Source organism: Prionailurus viverrinus, chromosome A2, assembly GCF_022837055.1.
Source record: "Prionailurus viverrinus isolate Anna chromosome A2, UM_Priviv_1.0, whole genome shotgun sequence".
Classification (NCBI taxonomy): Eukaryota; Metazoa; Chordata; class Mammalia; order Carnivora; family Felidae; genus Prionailurus; species Prionailurus viverrinus.
The window spans coordinates 58,470,116-58,489,842 of NC_062562.1; the positions used below are offsets into that span (position 1 = coordinate 58,470,116).

Genomic DNA, 19,727 nt, shown 5'->3' on the forward strand with positions numbered 1-19,727 from the left:
TTATCTAAGCACCACCTTTGCCCAAACATGCCCGCTGCTGGCCTTATAACATTCCCGATTCCCCTGGAAGCATCTAAAGTTATTTCAGGTACAAAACGTCAACCTTTCCGCAAGGTGGCCCCGAGAGGGAATTCAAAGGGATGGGATGGCCTTTTAAGGGGTAGGGAGGGTTCGGCACAGTGAGGCCCCCTCCAATTGGGTGGGATAGGGCATAGCACTCCTGTGGCACAGGTCAGCAGTGGGCTGCTGCGTGGGGTTCCCATGCCTCCAACCCCAGCCCACCCCCAGGCAGCAAAGGGAAAGATGTCTCCTGCCCCTGCTCCTAGTTCTGAGGAGAAAATCGCAGCTAGGGGGTGAGAGCCCATCCTGGGCATCCTTCCATTGGCGTGGCCAGCCTGCCTGCTCTGGGGCAAAGAGGCCTGACCACCATGCTCTAGACACCACTCCAGATCCAAGGTCTGACTGGGCTCTGCCCTCCTGGGGCAAGTGCGGGTCAGGGAGGAGCCTGGCTCCTGCAGCAGCTGAGGTGACAGAGTCACCTCCACGCGGACTGTACCACCCCATCTCTCTGGCCACCATCCTCTCCGGTCTTTGTCTCTACAGAACAAACAGGATTATGCAACTTGGCGGCTGCCCTTCTAAGAATTTCCTTCCTAGAAGGGGGGTGGGGGGGTGGGGGAGTGTCTGTCAGTGGGCCACACTGACTCTTTGGACTCCAGGTGCATCACAGCTGGTACACGGTCACATGTGGGAGACACTTCTCCTTGACCAAAGGGCAGTGCTGATGGTGGCTTTTCTTTCCCTTTTTTTTCTTCTTCCTCTTCTTTTTAACACCCTTTTGTTTACTTTGATCTTCCTAGAAAGCTTATTTCTGGCATGTAGGGAGAGAGTTTGGGTGCAGGCTTACTTCTTCCCCGTGATTTTACAGCATTCCTCAGAGATATTGCAGGTTCCATTCCAGGTCGATAATGGCAATAAAGTCAAATAAGTTTTCTGGTTTCCCAGTACATATGAAAGTTCTAGTTATACAATACCGGAGTCTATTAAGTATGCAATAACATGGGGTCTAAAAAAAAACTACATATCTTAATTCAAAAATACTTTATCCTTGGGACGCCTGGGTGGCTCATCAGTTAAGCGTCTGACTTCGGCTCAGGTCATGATCTCATAATTCGTAGGTTCAAGCCCCGTGTCGGGCTCTGTGCTGACAGCTCGGAGCCTGGAGCCTGCTTGGATTCTGTGTCTCCATCTCTCTCTGCCCCTCCCCCTACTCGTGCTGTCTCTCTCTCTCTCAAAAATAAATAAAACACTAAAAAAATAAAAATAAATAAAAACATTTTATCTTTATTGCTAAAAAATACTAACCTTCCGAGCTTTCAGCAAGTCGTCAGCACTGATCACAGATCACCATAACAAGTACGGTAATGAAAAAGTTTGAAATGTTGCAAGAATTACCAAAACGTGACACAAAATGCGCAAATGCCCTTGGAAAAAACGGTGCCAACAGAGTTCCTCGATGCAGGGTTCCCACCAACTTTCAACTGGTAAAGAACACAGTTACCTGCAGAGGGCAGTAAAATGAGGTGTTGTCTGTATTTTGAAACTTTTCAAACCTAAGCAACTTGGCAAGTAGTCTATCGCCCGTGTACACTTCACCTCAAGTCATTGCTCACTAGGTTGTGCCACATCTACACAACTACGTGTTGTCTCCAGCTACATCCACACACTCACACACACGCTTTTTGGCTGAAGCTAATTGCACATGAGCTGCAGTCATCAACACTTCACCCCGAAATACTTCGGCTGTACGTCCTGAGAACAAGGATGTTGATATCTTGTGTCTGGAAACACAAACCACTCCCCACTCCTGCACCTGGGACACTGCACATCAACAGAATACTTTTCTAGTATAAGATCTACATTTGATTTTTTCCAACTGTCGCAAGAACGTCCCTACTCCCCCAACCCAGGATTCAACCGAGGATCACACGTTGGATTTAGTTGACGTGGTCCTTCACTCTCCTTTAATCTAAACTGGTCTCACCCTCTGATTGGCCTTTCAGGATACTGACATTTTTGAAGAGTCCAGGGCAGCTGTTTTGAAGAATTTCCTTCACTTTGGATTTGTATGACTGTATCCTCATGATTGGATTTAGGTTAACATTCTCAGTAGAGAAATGACATAGGTAACGCGATGCCCTTCTCGGTGTATCCCGTTACTGGGGATAAGAAGTTATGGTGGTAACCACCTAGATTTCTCCAGTGTTAAAACAGGAGGTATTTTCTAAAGATAGCCTCACAAGTGTCTCCTGTCCACATGCTCTGTTTACAAGGTGATAGAAAACTCTTCCCACACTACAGTGAGATGGATATCCCTTCCCCAGACCATGGGTGGCACTCTATGCTTTAATCAATGGCATATGGTGAAACGGACATGATGTGACCTTGGAGGCTAGATGGTAAAATGCCTTACATTTCTACTTCCTTTCTCAGGCCCCAGCTGCCATGCTGTGAGGAAGCCTAAAACAGCCACACTAAGACCACATGGAAACGGGTCTGCCCAGCTGAGGTCCTGAGAGTCAGCATCAACTTCCAGATGTAGGAGTGAAAGACAGTTCTAGATGATTCCAGCCCCCAGCCATGAAAACAACCTTGGCCATCAAGTCACCCCCAGCCCTCACATCTTCCCAGATGAGGCCCAAGACCGTATGTAGCAGGGACAAGCTATTCTTATGCCCCCTCTGAACTTGACACCCAGAATCCATGATCATAATAGAGTGGTTGTTTTATGCTACTAAGTTTTGAGGTGATTTTTTAATTTAGGAATATACAACTGCAACCATATCCTTTTCCTTCCATAAGTAATAAGTAATCTGAGAAGTGATGTTATAAGACCATATGATTATCCAATTTCTCAACAGGCTTTCATCCAATAGTTTTATTTTTTTAATTTTTATTTATTATTTTTTATTTTATTATCTTTTTAATTTATATCCAAATTAGTTAGCATATAGTGCAACAATGATTAAGATTCCTTAATGCCCCTTACCCATTTAGCCCATCCCCCCTCCCACAACCCCTCCAGTAACCCTGTTTGTTCTCCATATTTATGAGTCTCTTATGTTTTTCCCCCTCCCTGTTTTTATATTATTTTTGCTTCCCTTCCCTTATATTCATCTGTTTTGTCTCTTAAAGTCCTCATCTGAGTGAAGTCCTATGATATTTGTCTTTCTCTGACTAATTTCACTTAGCGTAATACGCCTAGTTCCATCCACGTAGTTGCAAAGGGCAAGATTTCATTCTTTTTTTTTTTTTTTTTTTTAATTTTTTTTTCAACGTTTATTTATTTTTGGGACAGAGAGAGACAGAGCATGAACGGGGGAGGGGCAGAGAGAGAGGGAGTCACAGAATCGGAAACAGGCTCCAGGCTCTGAGCCATCAACCCAGAGCCCGACGCGGGGCTCGAACTCACGGACCGCGAGATCGTGACCTGGCTGAAGTCGGACGCTTAACCGACTGCGCCACCCAGGCGCCCCGAGATTTCATTCTTTTTGATTGCCAAGTAATACTCCATTGTATCTATATACCACATCTTCTTTATCCATTCATCCACTGATGGACACTTGGGCTCTTTCCATACTTTGGCTATTGTTGATAGTGCTGCTATAAACATGGGGGTGCATGTGGCCCTTTGAAACAGCACACCTGTATCCCATGAATAAATGCCTAGTAGTGCAATTGCTGGGTCGTAGGATAGTTCTATTTTCAATTTTTTGAGGAACTTCCATACTGTTTTCCAGAGTGGCTGTACCAGTTTGCACTCAGTAGTGTTAGATGAATTCATGAGTTTTACCTGAATTATTATTACAAGAGTGGCAACACTGATTGTTTATTATTCTTTCTATATGTATTAGTTGTCATTCTTAAAAACGGTTTTCTGTTCCTTATTCTCCTTTGGTTTCTATATATTTTTATATCGGTATGGACCTAGATTCTTTTTTTAAAATTCAATGTGTTATAACTCCATTTCTGTCATTACTCATTTTGTTGCTCAAACAAGATATTCCAAATTTGGCTAGTGGGATCTCTTTCAAGATGGCTCCTCTGTCCTAGGTAGATTCACATGCCTTCGTCATTTTTTAAACACATCTTTACTTTTTTACAAAGTAAGATGTTCTAAGCTCAGCTTGTCAACACCCTGCTCCATTCTTGGAACAGCCCATTTTCAGGGGACACTGGTTCCTTTCAGTTAGAAATGGTTATTTAGAAATCAAGATCTAGGAAAAAGGAGTGCTTACTGAGGTCTTTATTTTCGGGGTTCTCTCAGGGAACAGAGCTAAGAAGAATGCATTTCTTTAAAACCATGGGTTTGTGCTAATTCCTCTAATTTCAAAGCAATACCACAGGGCTCTAACTGTCCTCCCCCGTCCCGTGTTTGCACCTCCTTCTCCTCCAGGGAGAACTCTAGTTCCTCATAACATCAATGCTCATTTGTTCAGTCCTGTGATGCAAATAAAACAGTTTGGAACTGCCACACCAATTCTACTGCTGAAAACAAACCTACTACCTGAAGTTCAAGATTTCTCTTCTTCCTTAGAATACACTTCATTGAGGATGTACAGAGTACTCTATTTAAAAGTTACCCCGCTTTATTCATAATTAAATGGTTTATTCTGAGATAATTATAGATTTATAGGCAGAAGTTGGTAATAATACAGAAAAATCCATTTAGCTCTTCACCCAGTTTCTCCCAGTGTGAACACCCTGAATCACTATAGGACAACATCACAACCAGGAAAGTGGCACTAATGTAATCCAGTAGTTTTACTCAGGTTTCACTAGTTTTATATGCACTCATTTGCGCATATCCAGTTCTATGCAATTCTATCACACGCATAGGTTCCACAGTGCCGCCATCACCCGGGGCCACTGTGCTCCATGTTTATAACCACACTCCCCTTCTTCTCTTCTACACCCACCTCCGATTTCCCTGACCCCTGGCAACCACTAACCTGTTCTCCATCTCTATAATTTTTTCATTTCAAAAATGTTATAGAAATGGAATCACACGATATTTAACCATGTGAACTGGGCTTTGTTCACTCAACCTAATTCCCTGGAGAGTTATCCAAGATTCATCTTTGTATCTTTTATTGCCAAGTAGTATTCTACGTATGGACATACCACCTTTGTTTATGATTCACCTGTTGAAGAGTATTTGGGTTGACTCCAGCTTTCGGCTATCATGAATAAAGCTTCGATTAACATTCACTTTGTATAAATGTTGTTTTTGCTTCTCTGGGATAAATGCCAAAGAGTGTAATCACAGGGTTTTACGGTAACTGCAAGCTTAGTTTTATAAGAAACTGCCAAACTATTTCCAGAGCAGTTGTACTATTTTACATTCCCACCAACAATGCATGAGTGACCTAGTTTTTCCACATACTCATCAGCATTTGGTGTTGACACTATTTTTAATTTCAGCTATCTTGATAGGTAAGTAGTGATATCAAATTGTGGGTTTAATTGGCATATCTCTAGTGGCTAATGATGCCAAGTATCTTTTCATGTGCTTATTTGCCATCTGTATATCCCCTTGGTTAATTTTCCTAATTGGATTGTTTTTTATTTATTTATTTAGCTGGTACAGTTTGAAAGTTCCTTATTTTTCTAGATACCAGTCCTGTCTTTGCTATATGGTTTGCAAATATCTTCTCCCAGTCTGTAGTTTCTCTTTTCATCTTTTTACAGACTCTTTCACAGAATAAAAGTTTAAAATTTTGATGAGGTCCACTGTATCCTTTTTTTCCCTTTATGCATCATGGTGTATGGTGGTTTTAATTTCAGTTTCCAGATGTTGTTAGCGTACAGGAATCTGTAATGCAATTAATTTTTGTCTGTTGTCTTGTGACCTTGATAAACTCACTTATTAGTTCTAGGAGGTTTTGTTATTTGTTTGTTTATGTGTGTTTGTGTGTGTGTGTGTGTGTGTGTGTGTGTGTTTAGAGTTTCTTAGGATTTTCTACGTAGATGACCATGTCTGCATGCACATAAGCACAGCTTATTTTTTCCTTTCTAATCCACATGGCTTTAATTTCTTTTTCTTGTCTTACTGCAGTGGTTAGTGTCTTACCAGTGGCTTAACTCCAGGCTGTGTTTAAGTAAAAGTAGTGAAAGCAAATATCCTTGCCTTGTTCCTGATCTTAGGGGCAAAGCATTCACTATCTCATCATTACATAAGATGTTAGATATAGGGTTTTTTGGTACATGCTCTTCTTAACAAGTTAAGGTAGTTCCTTTCTATTCCTAATTTTCTGAGAGTTTTTATCATAAAGGGTACTGATTTTTGTCATGTACCTTTCTATATACATATATATATGTGTATATATATATATACATATATATATGTATATACACACACACACAAATATAACAATGTTATATTGTTTAAATAAACAATATTATATATGTGTTATATATTTGGTTTGCAAATATTTTGAGGATTTTTGTGTCTATGTTCATGAGAGATATAGTTTCCTTTTGTTTTTGACTGGTTTGGTAATACTGTTTGTCAAAGTAATACTGGTCTCTCTTCTGGAAAAGAATATGTAAATTTGGTTTTAATTTTTCTTTAACTTTTTGGTAGAAATCTCCAGAGAAACCACTTGGGCATGGAATTTTCTTTTTCTAAGGTTTCAAATTCATGAAGTTAATTCCTTGAGTGGTTATAGAACTATTCAGGTTATCAATTTCATCCTGGTTGTTTTAGTAGTTTGTGGTTTTCCAGGAATTGGTACATTTCTTCTGTGTTGTCAAATTTATGAGCATAAAGGGGTCTGTAGTATTACCTTATTCTCCTCTAATGGCTGTGTTGGAGTCTGCAGGGATGTAACCTGTCTCTCTGATACTGGTGATTCACATCTTCTCTCTTTATTTTTGTCAGTCTTGCTGGCCGTTTATTAATTTTATTAATTTTTTTTCCAAGAACCAGCTTTTTCTTTCATTAATTCTCTCTACTGTTTTCCTGTTTCAGTTACATTGATTTCTGTTCTTATCTTTATTATTTCCTTCCTTCTGCTTGCTTTGGCTTTATTTTATTCTTCTTCTAGTTTCTTGAGATAAAACCTTTAATTTGAAACTTTTCTTCTTTTCTAATGTAAGTATTCACTGCTGTGTATTTCCCTTTTACCTACGTGAACTATATCCTGCATATTTTCATATGCTGATTTCAATTCTTTTAAGCTCGTTAAGATTTGTTTTATGGCCTCCGATATAGTCTTGGTTCCATACATGCTTGAAAAAAATACGCATTCTGTGATCGTTGGAGTGTTCTTTGTATGTCAATTAGATTCTATTGGTTAGTTGCATCGTTTAGGAATTTTACAACCTTGATGATTTTGTTTAGTACTTCTAACATTTGAGCTCTGATGTCCTCCCTACCGTTATTTTAAGCTTGTGTATTTCTCCTTTCAGACCTACAGTTTTTGCTTCAAGTATTTTAAGATTCTGTTCTTTGGTGCATATACATTTAGGATTGCTATGTCTTCTTGGCAAAGCGATCCTTTTACCCTCATATCATGTCCTTCCTTGCATCCAGAAATTTTCTTGGTTCTTAAGTACTTTATTTGATATTAATATAGCCACTCCAACGTTTTTTGGATCAATGTTTCTATGACATATCTTTTTTTCTACACATTTACTTTCAACCTATGTCACTGCATTTCTAATACACAGCCGTGTGTGTGTGTGTGTGTGTGAGTGAAATCTATTCTGGCATCCTCTGCCTTTCAATTGGTATATTTAAACTAAGGTTATTATTGCCACATGAAAGCTTAGGTCTACTGAAACCTTAAGTAGTGCTACTTATGACTACTTAAAGCTTAAGTAATTGCCATGTTAAAGCTTAAGTCACTGCATTATGTTTTCTGATTGTCCACTGTTTCTCATTCTCCATTTCTTTTCTTGCCTCCCTATGGGTTAAACATTTCATAGGATTCCATGTTGATTTACTAATAGTGCTTTTGAGTATATTGCTTCCTAAAATTCCCTTAGTGGTTACACTGAGCTTTATAATGTACACATGTAACTTACCATAATCTACAGGTATCAATGGTCTACAATTTACAATATGGCATGGAAGACTTACTTCCATGTAGGTTCTTTTTAACACCTTAGCTTTGAGCATATTTCTTCTACATACATTTGCCTCACATCAGATGGTGTTAATTTTTTGTTTCGACCATCAAATGTGATTTTAAAAACTCACGAGAAGGATAATCTACTGTATTTATCCATAGTTTTGTTTTTTCCATTGTTAGTTCTTTCTTCTTTATGTTCCAAGATTATTTCTTTTATCATTTTATTTCTGTTTGAAGAACTTACTTTAGCCATTCTTTTTTTTAAGATTTTTAAGCAATCTCTACACCCAACATGGGGTTTGAACTCACAACCCTGAGACCAAGGGTTGCACACTCTGCCAATTGAGCCAGCCAAGAGCCCGAATTTAGCCATTCTTTACGGGTAGATTGGTTGGCAACAAACTCTCTTGGTTTTCTGTAATCTGAGAATGTCTTTATTTTCTCTTCATTCTAAAGGATAGTTTTTCCAGGTATAGAAATCATGGTTATGAATTTTTTTCTTTCAGTACTTGAAAAATATGCCACTTCCTTCTGGCTTCATAGCTTTAAATGAGACTCCACTGTCATTCAAACTGGTGTTACCTTGTAAGGAATACATTGGTTTTCTCTGATTGCTTTCAAGATTCTTCTGTCCTCACTTTTTACAAGTTTTATCATTATGGCTCTAGGTGTGTATTTCTTTAGATTTGTCTTCTTTGGAATTTGCTCAGCTTCTTGAATCAGAGCCTTTATTGTGCTATTCTGGTCTGCTTGCTTCATCAGAGGCCACAGGGGCTCTCATTGATCCCTGTTGGTGTTGCCTGTGGAGGCAGAAAGTGCCTCTCCCAGGCTGTGGGGACAAAGAGTACTTCCTTGCCACCCACTTGTTGACATTCCTGGCCTAAGGAAGGAAGTACCTTATTTCCTCACCAGCCAGGGATCTGTCCTGCCAGCGTCAGGCCTCTCGGTGTCTCCAGGTGGTGGAAGAAAGTCTCTGACCTACAGTACACAAGGACCACTGCTCCAGTAACTTGTGGCAGGATGTCCCCTGCTGGTGCCAGCAGGCTGCCAGTGTCTCTAGGTGGGAGAAAGGATTCTCTAGTCCACAGGACAAAGAATGCTTCCCAGACCAGGACTTCCTAACAACCTGGCATCTCCAGGTAGGGGAAAGGAGATTTTGACTGACTGGACAAAGAGTGCTCCCAGTCTGGGCCACTTGTGGCAGGATGCCCCTGCTGGTGCTGTTGAACCACTGGGGTCTCTGGGTGGAAGAAGAGGGTCTCTGGCCCATAGGGAAGGAGAGTGCTTCCTGGGGCCACTCATCAGTGGTACTCCTGCTTGGTCTCCCTCGCTGAGGCCACTGGGCCTACCCAGTATGGCTGACAGGACTCCCTGCCAATCTGGTGAAAGGATAAGCCTACCTGGGCAGTTGTCTGCCACAGGTTAAGGGCTGAAGATACTGACCTTGGGTTGTTCTCTGTCACTGGGTGGGACAATCAGGGGACACCTGGGCTGCTGTGTTGACCCTCTACTTCAAGAGTCCCTAGCCAGTGTCCCATCCTCTCCCTAGCTTTCAGACTTCTCCCATGGTTGCCTCTCTATTTATTTAAGAGTGCATAATTGTACCTAGTGAGAAGGAGCAAGGAGAAATGAGTCTAGCCATCTTGTCCACACTAGAAGTCTCCTCAAATTAACACTGTTCCTCTGGGTGGAGTGGCATCTACCTGATAGACAGCCAGGCTCATTTATTTCTGTCATTATTAATTTTTCACTCCATCTTTGTTTATGCAATTGTCAAAGAAGCAACACACTACTATGGTTCACAAGTCGACTATACATAAAAGGCACATTCGGAGATGTCACATCCCCTTCCGTCTTCTCGGCCCATTTCCATTCACCCGCTATGGGTAACGATCTCATTAGTTTCTGATTTACCCTTCTGGAGTTTCTTTTTGAAAACTAAGGAGATTCAGGGGCACCTAGGGGGCTCAGTCAGGTCAACATCTGACTCTTGGTTTCTGCTCAGGTCATGATCTCATGGTTCGTGAGTTTGAGCCCTACATCGAGCTCTGCACTGACAGCAAGTATGGAGCCTGCTTGGGATTCTCTCTCTCCCTCTCTCTCTGTTCTTCCCCCACTCGTGCTTTCCCTCTCTCTTTCAAAACAAACTTCAAAAAAAATTTTTTTAAAGAAAACTAAGGAAATTCATACATTTCTACCTCTTTTTCTTATTTAAGCAGAGGCTTGATTTTGGCCTCAGAATCCCAGTCAGCAGTTGACTGTTCTAGCCCAGCGACTTAAAATCTTCATCACGTGGATGCTCCTCCTATAAGAAGCCCGTCGGATGTCTCCCTGACTCCATGTACCCTTCACATTCCTCCGTTTGTTGATTCGTGGGTCTGCTTTCCTTCTTTAAATTCTACTGATGCAGCTTTCCTCATAATCCTTACTCTCCCTTCAATCACGAACATATTGGAGTCGATCTAAAAGAAAACAGGGGTGTTTACCTTAATGGAATAAACGTATTCTGTCAGGGTTTGCTGTAAAATGAATTCCTGTGAAGCGAATCCCAGTTTCCAATGCATATTCCAGTACACTAGGGGGGACGTGGTCACAGGACATAATTAATACCATATTTAAAGGAGCTGCCTACATTTTTAAGATCACATATTCATGAGGGAAGCGCGATATTTTCAATAAAACACTGCTGACAAAACACAACATGTTAACAATTATACTTCACCACACTTTTTTAAATGTCACAAAATACAAATACCAGAAATGACAACACAACACTGTCACAGCTCTGGCAGACTAATCTGTTACCTCATACACAGTTCCCACGTATGGGCAAACATCCCGGGTCTTGGCAATTGAGCTCAGTTTCTTCTAACTAGACTCAGAAGCCTTCACACTAACTCTACTCCCAGATACCTCTGCTGTGGCTTCTGTATCACTTGAACCCACCAGGCCCCTTTCCAGGCACCTCCCACTCACAATGGCAGTTATGTGTGCTTCCGGATCCTGGGGTTGGTGAAAACTTGATGAGAAAGCAGGTTTCCCTCAGAGGTGGCTGGGAGCTCTCTTTCATTTGCTCGGGAGGCACACCGCAAACGTTTACTGAGCATCTACAAAGGAGCAGGCTGCATGGCCTAATCCTTCCAAGCGCCCACACAGTGACTGACACAGAGTAGGTTATCCTGCAAGTACCATCAGTCTGGGTTAGGCAACGTCACCAGCTAAGAACCAACAACCGGGAGTGAACTAGCAGATTCTACGGCATGTTCTATTTATTCTGCCCCTAGCTGGCGTTCTCCTCAGATGCTACTAGCGTATCCAAAATATGTGCCGAGTCTGACCACTGTAACAGGAGACAATGAAACGACCTATATTCCTCCCGGGAGAAGAGCAGAAAGCGCAGAATCCTACATGTTTGCGTGGTGAAATTATGGTGGTGAGACAGTGCGTGAATTCAAGCAAAATATGAAACGCTGTTTTTCGAAGACCTTTCATGAGCTGTTCAACATGGGTAAATAACATAACCTCCCTGTGCTTGAGTTCCAACTCCAGGACTTTAGGCTTCTAAGAACAACTGAAACACCTCTAAACTGATTTTGGTTCATTTAAAACTGCACAAGGCGTGATGCCATCAAGAGCCCTCACCTACAAGCCCTGGAGGTTCTAAATCCTATAAAATCTGGAATGCTTTCCCTGAGTCATCATTGGGGTTCTCAGTGTCCAAGGGGAGGGTCTGATGTCATTTTCAGACGCGGCAGGAGCCGTGCGCCTGCACCTTCCCCCGCAGGTGTTGAGGCCGCAGGTGCAGGCGTCGAGTGAAGAGCTGAGTTGCCAATGATGAGCAGGCCAGAAGCCCTTCCCTCGGAAGGGCCGGCTCCCTTGTGGGGAAGGGCCGTCAGGTTCCTCCAGGACCAGTGCTGGGGTGAGAGGGACTGTTCTACAGAGTACCCCTCTCCTCCCCCCTTTTGCCTGCTCTGGATTCTGGATATGGGTGTCGTGATGTGTGAATAAGAATCACTTCCTGACCGGGAGCTCAAACGAGGGCAAGAGATAAGGCAATGCCGGGATGTGGTGGCCAGCACAGGAGCTGGGAAACACATAGCTCTGCCAAGAGGATCCAGAGAGGCTTCCTGGAGCAGGAAATGGTTGAGCTGCCTTCAGGGGATGGAGGAACTGATGAGATGAATACCGACCATAGTGGGGGAAGCACATTGCAGACAAGAACCAAGAAGGAGCGCCGGGTGTAGCCCAAAGCTCCTGCAGGCCAGTGCTGCCGGTGGGAGAGGAAGAGGTGGGGCTGCGGGAGCTGTGAGCAGAGGGCAGCTCAGGGCTGAGTGCCCAGGACCAGATGGTCAGTCTGTAAGGATGGTTAGGACCACATCTTGAGCAGGGGATTAGTAGGGTCAATTTGTGGCAATAAGAAGTCTAGACTATGGGGACTGCCACTAAAGGCAAGGAGAACTTCCAGGGTGACTGCTTTCGCAGGTAAGAGATGACAGGGCATTGGGGATGCACAGGACAGTTTTTAACTATTTAGGAAGCACAGGAATGGACTAAATGCAGAAAATACAGAGTCAGGGAGAAGAAAGAGCCCAGCAGCCCTCGCATTTCCCAGCACAGGGGGCAGGTGGCTCACCATGCACATCCAGGGGAAGCAGGAGGTTTGTGTAGAGATATGCACTCTGAGGGGGTAGGAAGCCCTTGATGTGGAGGTGTGGCCACAGGTGGCCTTGTGCAGCTCCCGGCACGCATGCCTGGCCCGTCCTGTACTGCTGGCACCCTGCACGAGCTCTCTGACCTTTGACTCTGTGAAGTTTTCCCTGCCAAATCCATGACCCACTTCTGTTCCTAAGGCTTCTCGCAGGTGCGGCAAGACAACGAGCACGCTTGCTGACCCTGAGGATGGGAACAAAGCTGCGGATAATCACCGCAGGTCATCAGCAAACCAGAGAGCTGCATTCCACAGGCTGCCTTGTGAGGGACGGGCCAGGGCAGCAGCGAGCTCCCGGACAAGCCCTTCCCAAGTACAGGACGTGGTAGAGAGGGCGGTCTGCAGAACAGGCATGGCGACCTGGTTGCTTCTGCTGGGCTACGGCCATTTCCATTTCTGAAACCACATCTTCCCGCCCTTCCAAAAGTTAAAACAAATCCCAGCCTGAACAGTGGAGGCCGGACTAAAGATTCCAGAATGAGCCAGCCCTCAGTGTAAATCCCACCTCCACGATTTATGAGGTTGTGCAGCCCTGCACAGACTGCTTATAGTCCCTGAGGCCCTGAATCCTCACCTGTCCAGTGGGAATGACGGCGTCCACTCCATAAAGCCTCAAGTGAAGGGCCTGGTTCCTATGCACTCAACGAAGAGCTACGGATGGCACCTAAAAGCCGGTATAGTTGGTGGCGAGGCCACAGTCCTCTGGGAGAAGCCATCCCATCTGCTGGGCGGTGATGGCTGCCAGGGACCACAGAGCCAGCAAAGCGGCATGGACAACCAGGGTCTTATCGCCGTGCTCCAGCCAGCCCCAGCCCTGCGGATTAGGTTCCTCTGGCTGACCAACCTGAACCAGTGCTCGGCCGAACTGCCATCTCACACCCCGAATCAATAGCACCAGGCAGGACAGGAGCCGAGTACGCGCGAGGTCTCTCCGACCTCAGACAATGAAGTCTTCCCTCCTCAGCACTCACTCTGCCAACACCACCGGAGATATCGGTGAGGCATGCAGTGAAAAATGGACTCGAAAGAAAGAACAGATGCAGCAAGGCAGGGACAGAAAGGGAAAAAGACAAACCTTGTACTTAACGCACTTGAGCAATCACCAGGTCTTGTTCAGGCGACACGGGGAGAGCAAGCAGGCCTGTGGCCGTGTACCAGCTTCAGTACAGTTTCTCATCCAGAGGAGATGACGGGGCTCGGGTAGCAGTCTCTGACAGCCTAAACACGCCGCAGCCTGAAAAGCTTTGCAACCCACAACGTTCCCTGTGTGGGGAACCAGCCAGTGGAGGTACACAGAGGGGCTCATATGGCCATGGCTGTTTACAACCAGCTGCGTCCCAGTAAGCAAGAAGAACAGCCCCAGGATTAGAGACTTCTGTCACTCCTGCCCAGAAGGGAGAGGGAGAGCAGCCCCCGTCCAAACAAATACAACTTTAGAATGAAGGAGGGAAGGACCGAGCTGAGGACCGAGTGGGAGATTAGTAGCACCCCTCCTGAAGTGGGTCACCACCTAGGGAAAGAGTCAGTGGTGATGGGGCAGCATCTGCGGTTGTTATCCGCTTGAGGGTGTCTCACTTGGTCCCTAGGTTTTAGAAGACAGGGATGAAAAACTGGGCTCTCCAAAGAAACAAGGTGCCGGACCTAAGTCTAGCCCCCAGAGAGAAGGCACTGTGTGATCTCAGAGTTCCTAACGGCTCAAAAAGGGGAGGGTCTAAACATGGGAGCACCTGGGGCCCTCCCACCAGGAAGAAAGATTCTAATGAATTTCTGGCTCTTACCCAAAACCCTAAAACAGTGCTTCTCAAATGGAGGTCTAAGAATCACCTATGTGTGCTCCTTAATGTGCTGAAGCTGTGGGCCCCACCTGGGCGAGGCAGCCCCGCCTGGTCCAGGACTCCCCAGGGGAAATCTGTAATTGTCACCCTGGGTGACACTGAGGCCTACAAAGTTCCTCTACAATGGGGTCTCCCACCACAGCACTGTCAGTGTGTTGGTGCCAGGTGATCACTTGTCATGGGGCCGTCCCAGGCACTGCACAGTGGTTAGCAGCATCCCAGCCATCTCCCTACTAATGCCAATAGCACCTTCCCCCGGTCCTGACAGGCAATATGTCTAGACATCACCAAATGTCCTCTGGAGGACAAAATCACCCCTGTCACAAACCACTGGTCTATAAAGAGAGGAGGCTAAAGAGGGATCGGGAGTCTTTAAAAACTCATTTCTGAGAAACACAACCATGAATGATCTCAATAAAGGGGAAAGGGATTGACAGCTGTCCTCAGGCCAGTGCACCTAAAGATCACGACACGTCCCTTGCTCGCTGCTCCAAGGGGCATGTCAGATCTCCTGGGAGGGAGGGCAGTGCCTGGCTGGGGGCAGAGGGGCTTTCTGCCATGTGCATCTCGGCCTGGGAGCCTTGAGAGCCTGTGACCTGTGGGGTCACCACATCTAGCAGGGCAGGGAGGGTGCAGAGCCCATGGGGAATAACTAAGGAACGGCCCAGCCTATAAGAACGAGGTCAGGAAAGCTGAGGCCCAGGCAAGCTAAGCCGTTTGGAAAATGCTAAGGACAAAAAAGGGGCTTTTAAAATTGGATCAGGAGCGATAGGAACAAGAAGGGATAGGCCCATATTGGGGTGAAAGGTGTTCAGTTAACAGATGACGGAGAGAAAGAACTATAAACTCCCATTTTCTATCAACGAGAACAATCTTCAGGCTGAAAAGGGTGAATCAAACACTGATATGAGGGAATTGAAACGCAAGACGGGGAAGAGATTGTGAGAGAACATCCAGTCACACTAAATGAATTCAAATCTCCTGATCCAGATGAATCACATCTCAGCTCTGAATTAACTTACAGAAGAGACATGCTCATTGCTGGCAATCTCAAGAACTCAGAGAAAATGAGAAGATGCCCAAGACGAGACAATGTCCAATTTAGCAAAGAGGAGAAAAGGTGGATTTTTGAAAACTACAGATTGGTCAGCCAGACACAGATCCCTGAGAGAATTCTATAGTCTAAGTACTCAGAAATGGAAGTGGCAGACTCCAGAAGGAAGCCGAGGCTGGTGGGAAACAAGCCATCCAGACACACTTCCACGCTCTTGTCATAAAGTCATGGGGGGCACCACCTAGAATGATGAAGACACCGCCTAGAGTTATGGGAACACCACCCGGAGTGATAGGGACACCGCAAACAGTGATGGGGACACCGCCTACAGTGATGGGGACACTGCCCAGAGTGATGGAGACACCACCTACAGTGATGGGGACACCGCCTACAGTGATGGGGACACCACCCAGAGTGATGGGGATATCACCTACAGTGATGGAGACACCACCCAGAGTGATGGGGACACCACCTACAGTGATGGGGACACCACCCAGAGTGATGGGGAAACCGCCTACACTGATGGAGACACCACCCAGAGTGATGGGGACACTGCCTACAGTGATGGGGACACCACCTACAGTGATGGGGACACCACCCAGAGTGATGGGGACACCGCCCAGAGTGATGGGGACACTACACAGAATGATGGGGACACTGCCTACAGTGATGGGGGTACCACCCAGAGTGATGGGGACACTACCTAGAGTGATGGGACACCACCCAGAGTGATGGGGACACCGCCCAGAGTGATGGGAACACTGTCTATAGTGATGGGGACACCACCCAGAGTGATGGGGACACCACCCAGAGTGATGGGGATACCACCTACAGTGATGAGGAGACCACCCAGAGTGATGGGGACACCACCCAGAGTGATGGGGACACCGCCTAGAGTGATGGGGGCACCACCCAGAGTGATGGGGACACTGCCTACACTGATGGAGACACCACCCAGAGTGATGGGGACACTGCCTACACTGATGGGGACACCACCCAGAGTGATGGGGACACCACCCAGAGTGATGGGGACACCACACAGAATGATGGGGACACCGCCTACAGTGATGGGGGTACCACCCAGAGTGATGGGGACACTGCCTAGAGTGATTGGACACCACCCAGAGTGATGGGGACACTGCCTACAGTGATGGGGACACCACCCAGAGTAATGGGGACACCACCTACAGTAATGGGGACACCACCCAGAGTGAAGGGGACACAGCCCAGAGTGATGGGGACACCACACAGAATGATGGGGACACCGCCTACAGTGATGGGGGTACCACCCAGAGTGATGGGGACACTGCCTAGAGTGATGGGACACCACCCAGAGTGATGGGGACACCACCCAGAGTGATGGGGACACTGCCTACAGTGACTGGGACACTGCTCAGAGTCAGTGAGATTCTGTCCCATGCTGCACCCATGGGAGGACCCAAAAGCAGAAGGGACCTGGAGTAGCACTCCCATTCTGCAAAGTCTGGAGAGTGAGGACAGATGGTTGACCATAGAGTGCGGCATCTTCCTTCCAACTCAGCATCATTATCCATGACTAAAGGAAGGAGTGGCAGTGTATTGATCAAATCTGCTGATGACATGAAGTTCAGAGGTGAGCCAGTATGTTGTACGGGTAACAGGATACATACACATCTCAAAAGCTAAGAATGGCCCTGTCCGCTCCAATTAGATGAAAACTAACAGGGACAGGGGTTACGGTCCTGTTCCTGGGTCCCAAACCACTGGCCATTTGCATGCAGAACAAGGTAGTGTGGCTTCCCGGCAGCACACACAAAGCCCAGTGGAGCTGAGCTCAAGTGAGACGGCCAAAGGCAGCCCAGGCAGTAACCACCAGGGGGAATGTCCCCTCAGGGGGGTTGTGGGGGCAAAATGGCACAGCTCCATCCCACCCCATCCCTATCACCTTCGCACGCTGGCTCCAGTTCCAGGACCCGCAGAGACAGGGACAAGCTAAAACCTACCAAAAGGAGAACCGCTAGACTGCCCCCTGGGAGGAAAGCCTGAGAGAACCAGGGTGACAGTTTCACTGGGGAGGGAAACAGGGGGAGGCTGGTCCTCACCTCTCTGGCACACCGCACAGGCTGGTCCCGGCCAGCTCTATGACAGCTGTTACTCCGGCTCGTGGTCTCAGTACGCCCAGGACACCTGAGCAGACTCCAGAATAACGCACAACCACAACTGTCCATGAACGGCACGGACCGTCTGAGCAGGAGGGAGCCCGGCGAACACCCACACATGCCGTGACAGGCACATTCAAGTGTTGTCCCATTCAGTCCTTTGCCACAATCCAACAGGCTGTGGTTACCAGTCCCGGGAGGATGAGGAACCCAGACTCATAAAAGTGAACCAATTTGCCTCTGGTCACACAGTTAGCAAGAGCTGAGGTAAGGAGTCAGACCCAGGTGACCCCCTGGTGACCCAGGGTGAACCCCAATCCTACGCTTTTCCAACCTGCGGTGTCCAGTCCCAGGGTAACTAATCGTCAGTTGAGGAGACGACGGGAAAACATCCTACATCAGGTAAGAGCCCTTCGGCTGGGGAATCGACAGTGATTACAGTGCAGAAACAGGCTTTCATAAAGCAATGAACATGATCATTTAATTAGTGGTTAAAAAAGTACACATTCAAAAGGCCAATTTTTGCCCATCAAATGAACACACTTAAAAGCTACTGAAATGGGGAAGGGAGAGCTTTTAAGTTTACCACCTCACAGGGTTACGGTTGGGTTAGGGTTAGGGTTGGGTTAGGGTTAGGGAAATTCTCAGACCATTTCGTCGGTATATATTTCTGTAGAGAAATTTGGATGTCTTCATTAAAATTAATTGTGAAAGGCTGAAAATAACCCTAAATGTCCACCCAACAGGAAAATGGTTAAATAAATAATGCCAATCCCCTAACGTTGTCATTAAAGGAACAAGCTGATCTGGGGGGACAAAGGGAAGTGACATGCAACATTGTCTAAGATTTACTGCTAGGTGCAAGAAGCAAGTTAGCGAAGAATAAACTATGACACCAACTGTAAAAACAATCCATGTCTGGGTTCTTCATACACAGAAGGTTGACAGTTGCCCAGGCAGGGGGTGGCTGCAAGCACACCGACCAGTGTTCTTCCTGGTGAGTTGGGGCCACACTTTGCATGCTTTCATTATGCTTGAACTTCTGGCAAACAAGCATTACATTTGTAATTAATTTTAAAAAGCAAAAGGAAAATGGCCAATGTTGTTGAAAGGCCGGGAGGCTGGCGCCATCATGTGCTGCTGAAGGAAGCGTGAACTGTTACGATCTCCGTTGCATGGCAATCTGGCAAGGCGTAACCCCAAGCCTGAGGGATGGACACAGTCTACGGCCCAGGATCTGCAATTCTGAATATAAATATTTTTCCAAAGAAAATAACGGACTTCAGGCAGCTATAAAGATGGTCAAAGAACACCATCCGCCTTTGGTTAGCCTAATGCGATACAGCAATGCAGTGATAGGAAAGAGTAGATTATGGTGCATTCATAAGAAGGAGGAGTACACAACTAATTAAGTGTAGAAACAGATTTGATGTTGGAAAATGGTTCCTAACAGATTGAGTTTTAAAATGGTTACTAAACAGCATTACGGTTATGTTCCCATTTTTACAAATATAGCTGATCCCTGAACCACGCAGGGGTTAAAGGTAGTGATGCACCCCCCCCAACCCTTTCTCCACAGTTGAAAATCCACATATAATTTGTGACTACCCAAACACTTAACTACTAATAGCCTACTGTTGGCCAGAAGCCTTACTGATAACATAGTCGATTAACACATATTTTATACATTCTAGGCATTATGTATCGTATTCTTACTTTATTGTAAGAATAAAAGAAAATATTAAGAAAATCATAAGGAAAATACATTTACAGCACTATACAGTAAAAAAAACTGTGTATGAAGTGAACACATGCAGGTCAAACCCGTATGGTTCAAGGGTCAACTGTATTATA

General features: G+C 45.7%; 1 protein-coding gene across 10 annotated transcripts in view; it reads right to left on the minus strand.

Annotated features, from left to right (window-relative positions):
* CHCHD6 (coiled-coil-helix-coiled-coil-helix domain containing 6) overlaps positions 1-19,727 on the minus strand; it is a 251,285-nt gene that overhangs the window by 86,122 nt on the left and 145,436 nt on the right. The window contains exon 7 of one of the 10 annotated variants that reach the window (XM_047850164.1): positions 1,523-1,561. The exons of 8 other annotated variants lie outside the window; for them this stretch is intronic. In XM_047850164.1, coding sequence (XP_047706120.1) covers positions 1,538-1,561 — 24 coding nt within the window. In that variant the 3' untranslated portion in view covers positions 1,523-1,537. Of the gene's footprint in view, positions 1-1,522; positions 1,562-10,390; positions 10,601-19,727 lie in introns of those variants that run through there. One more of the 10 variants, XM_047850160.1, reaches the window with a different exon arrangement.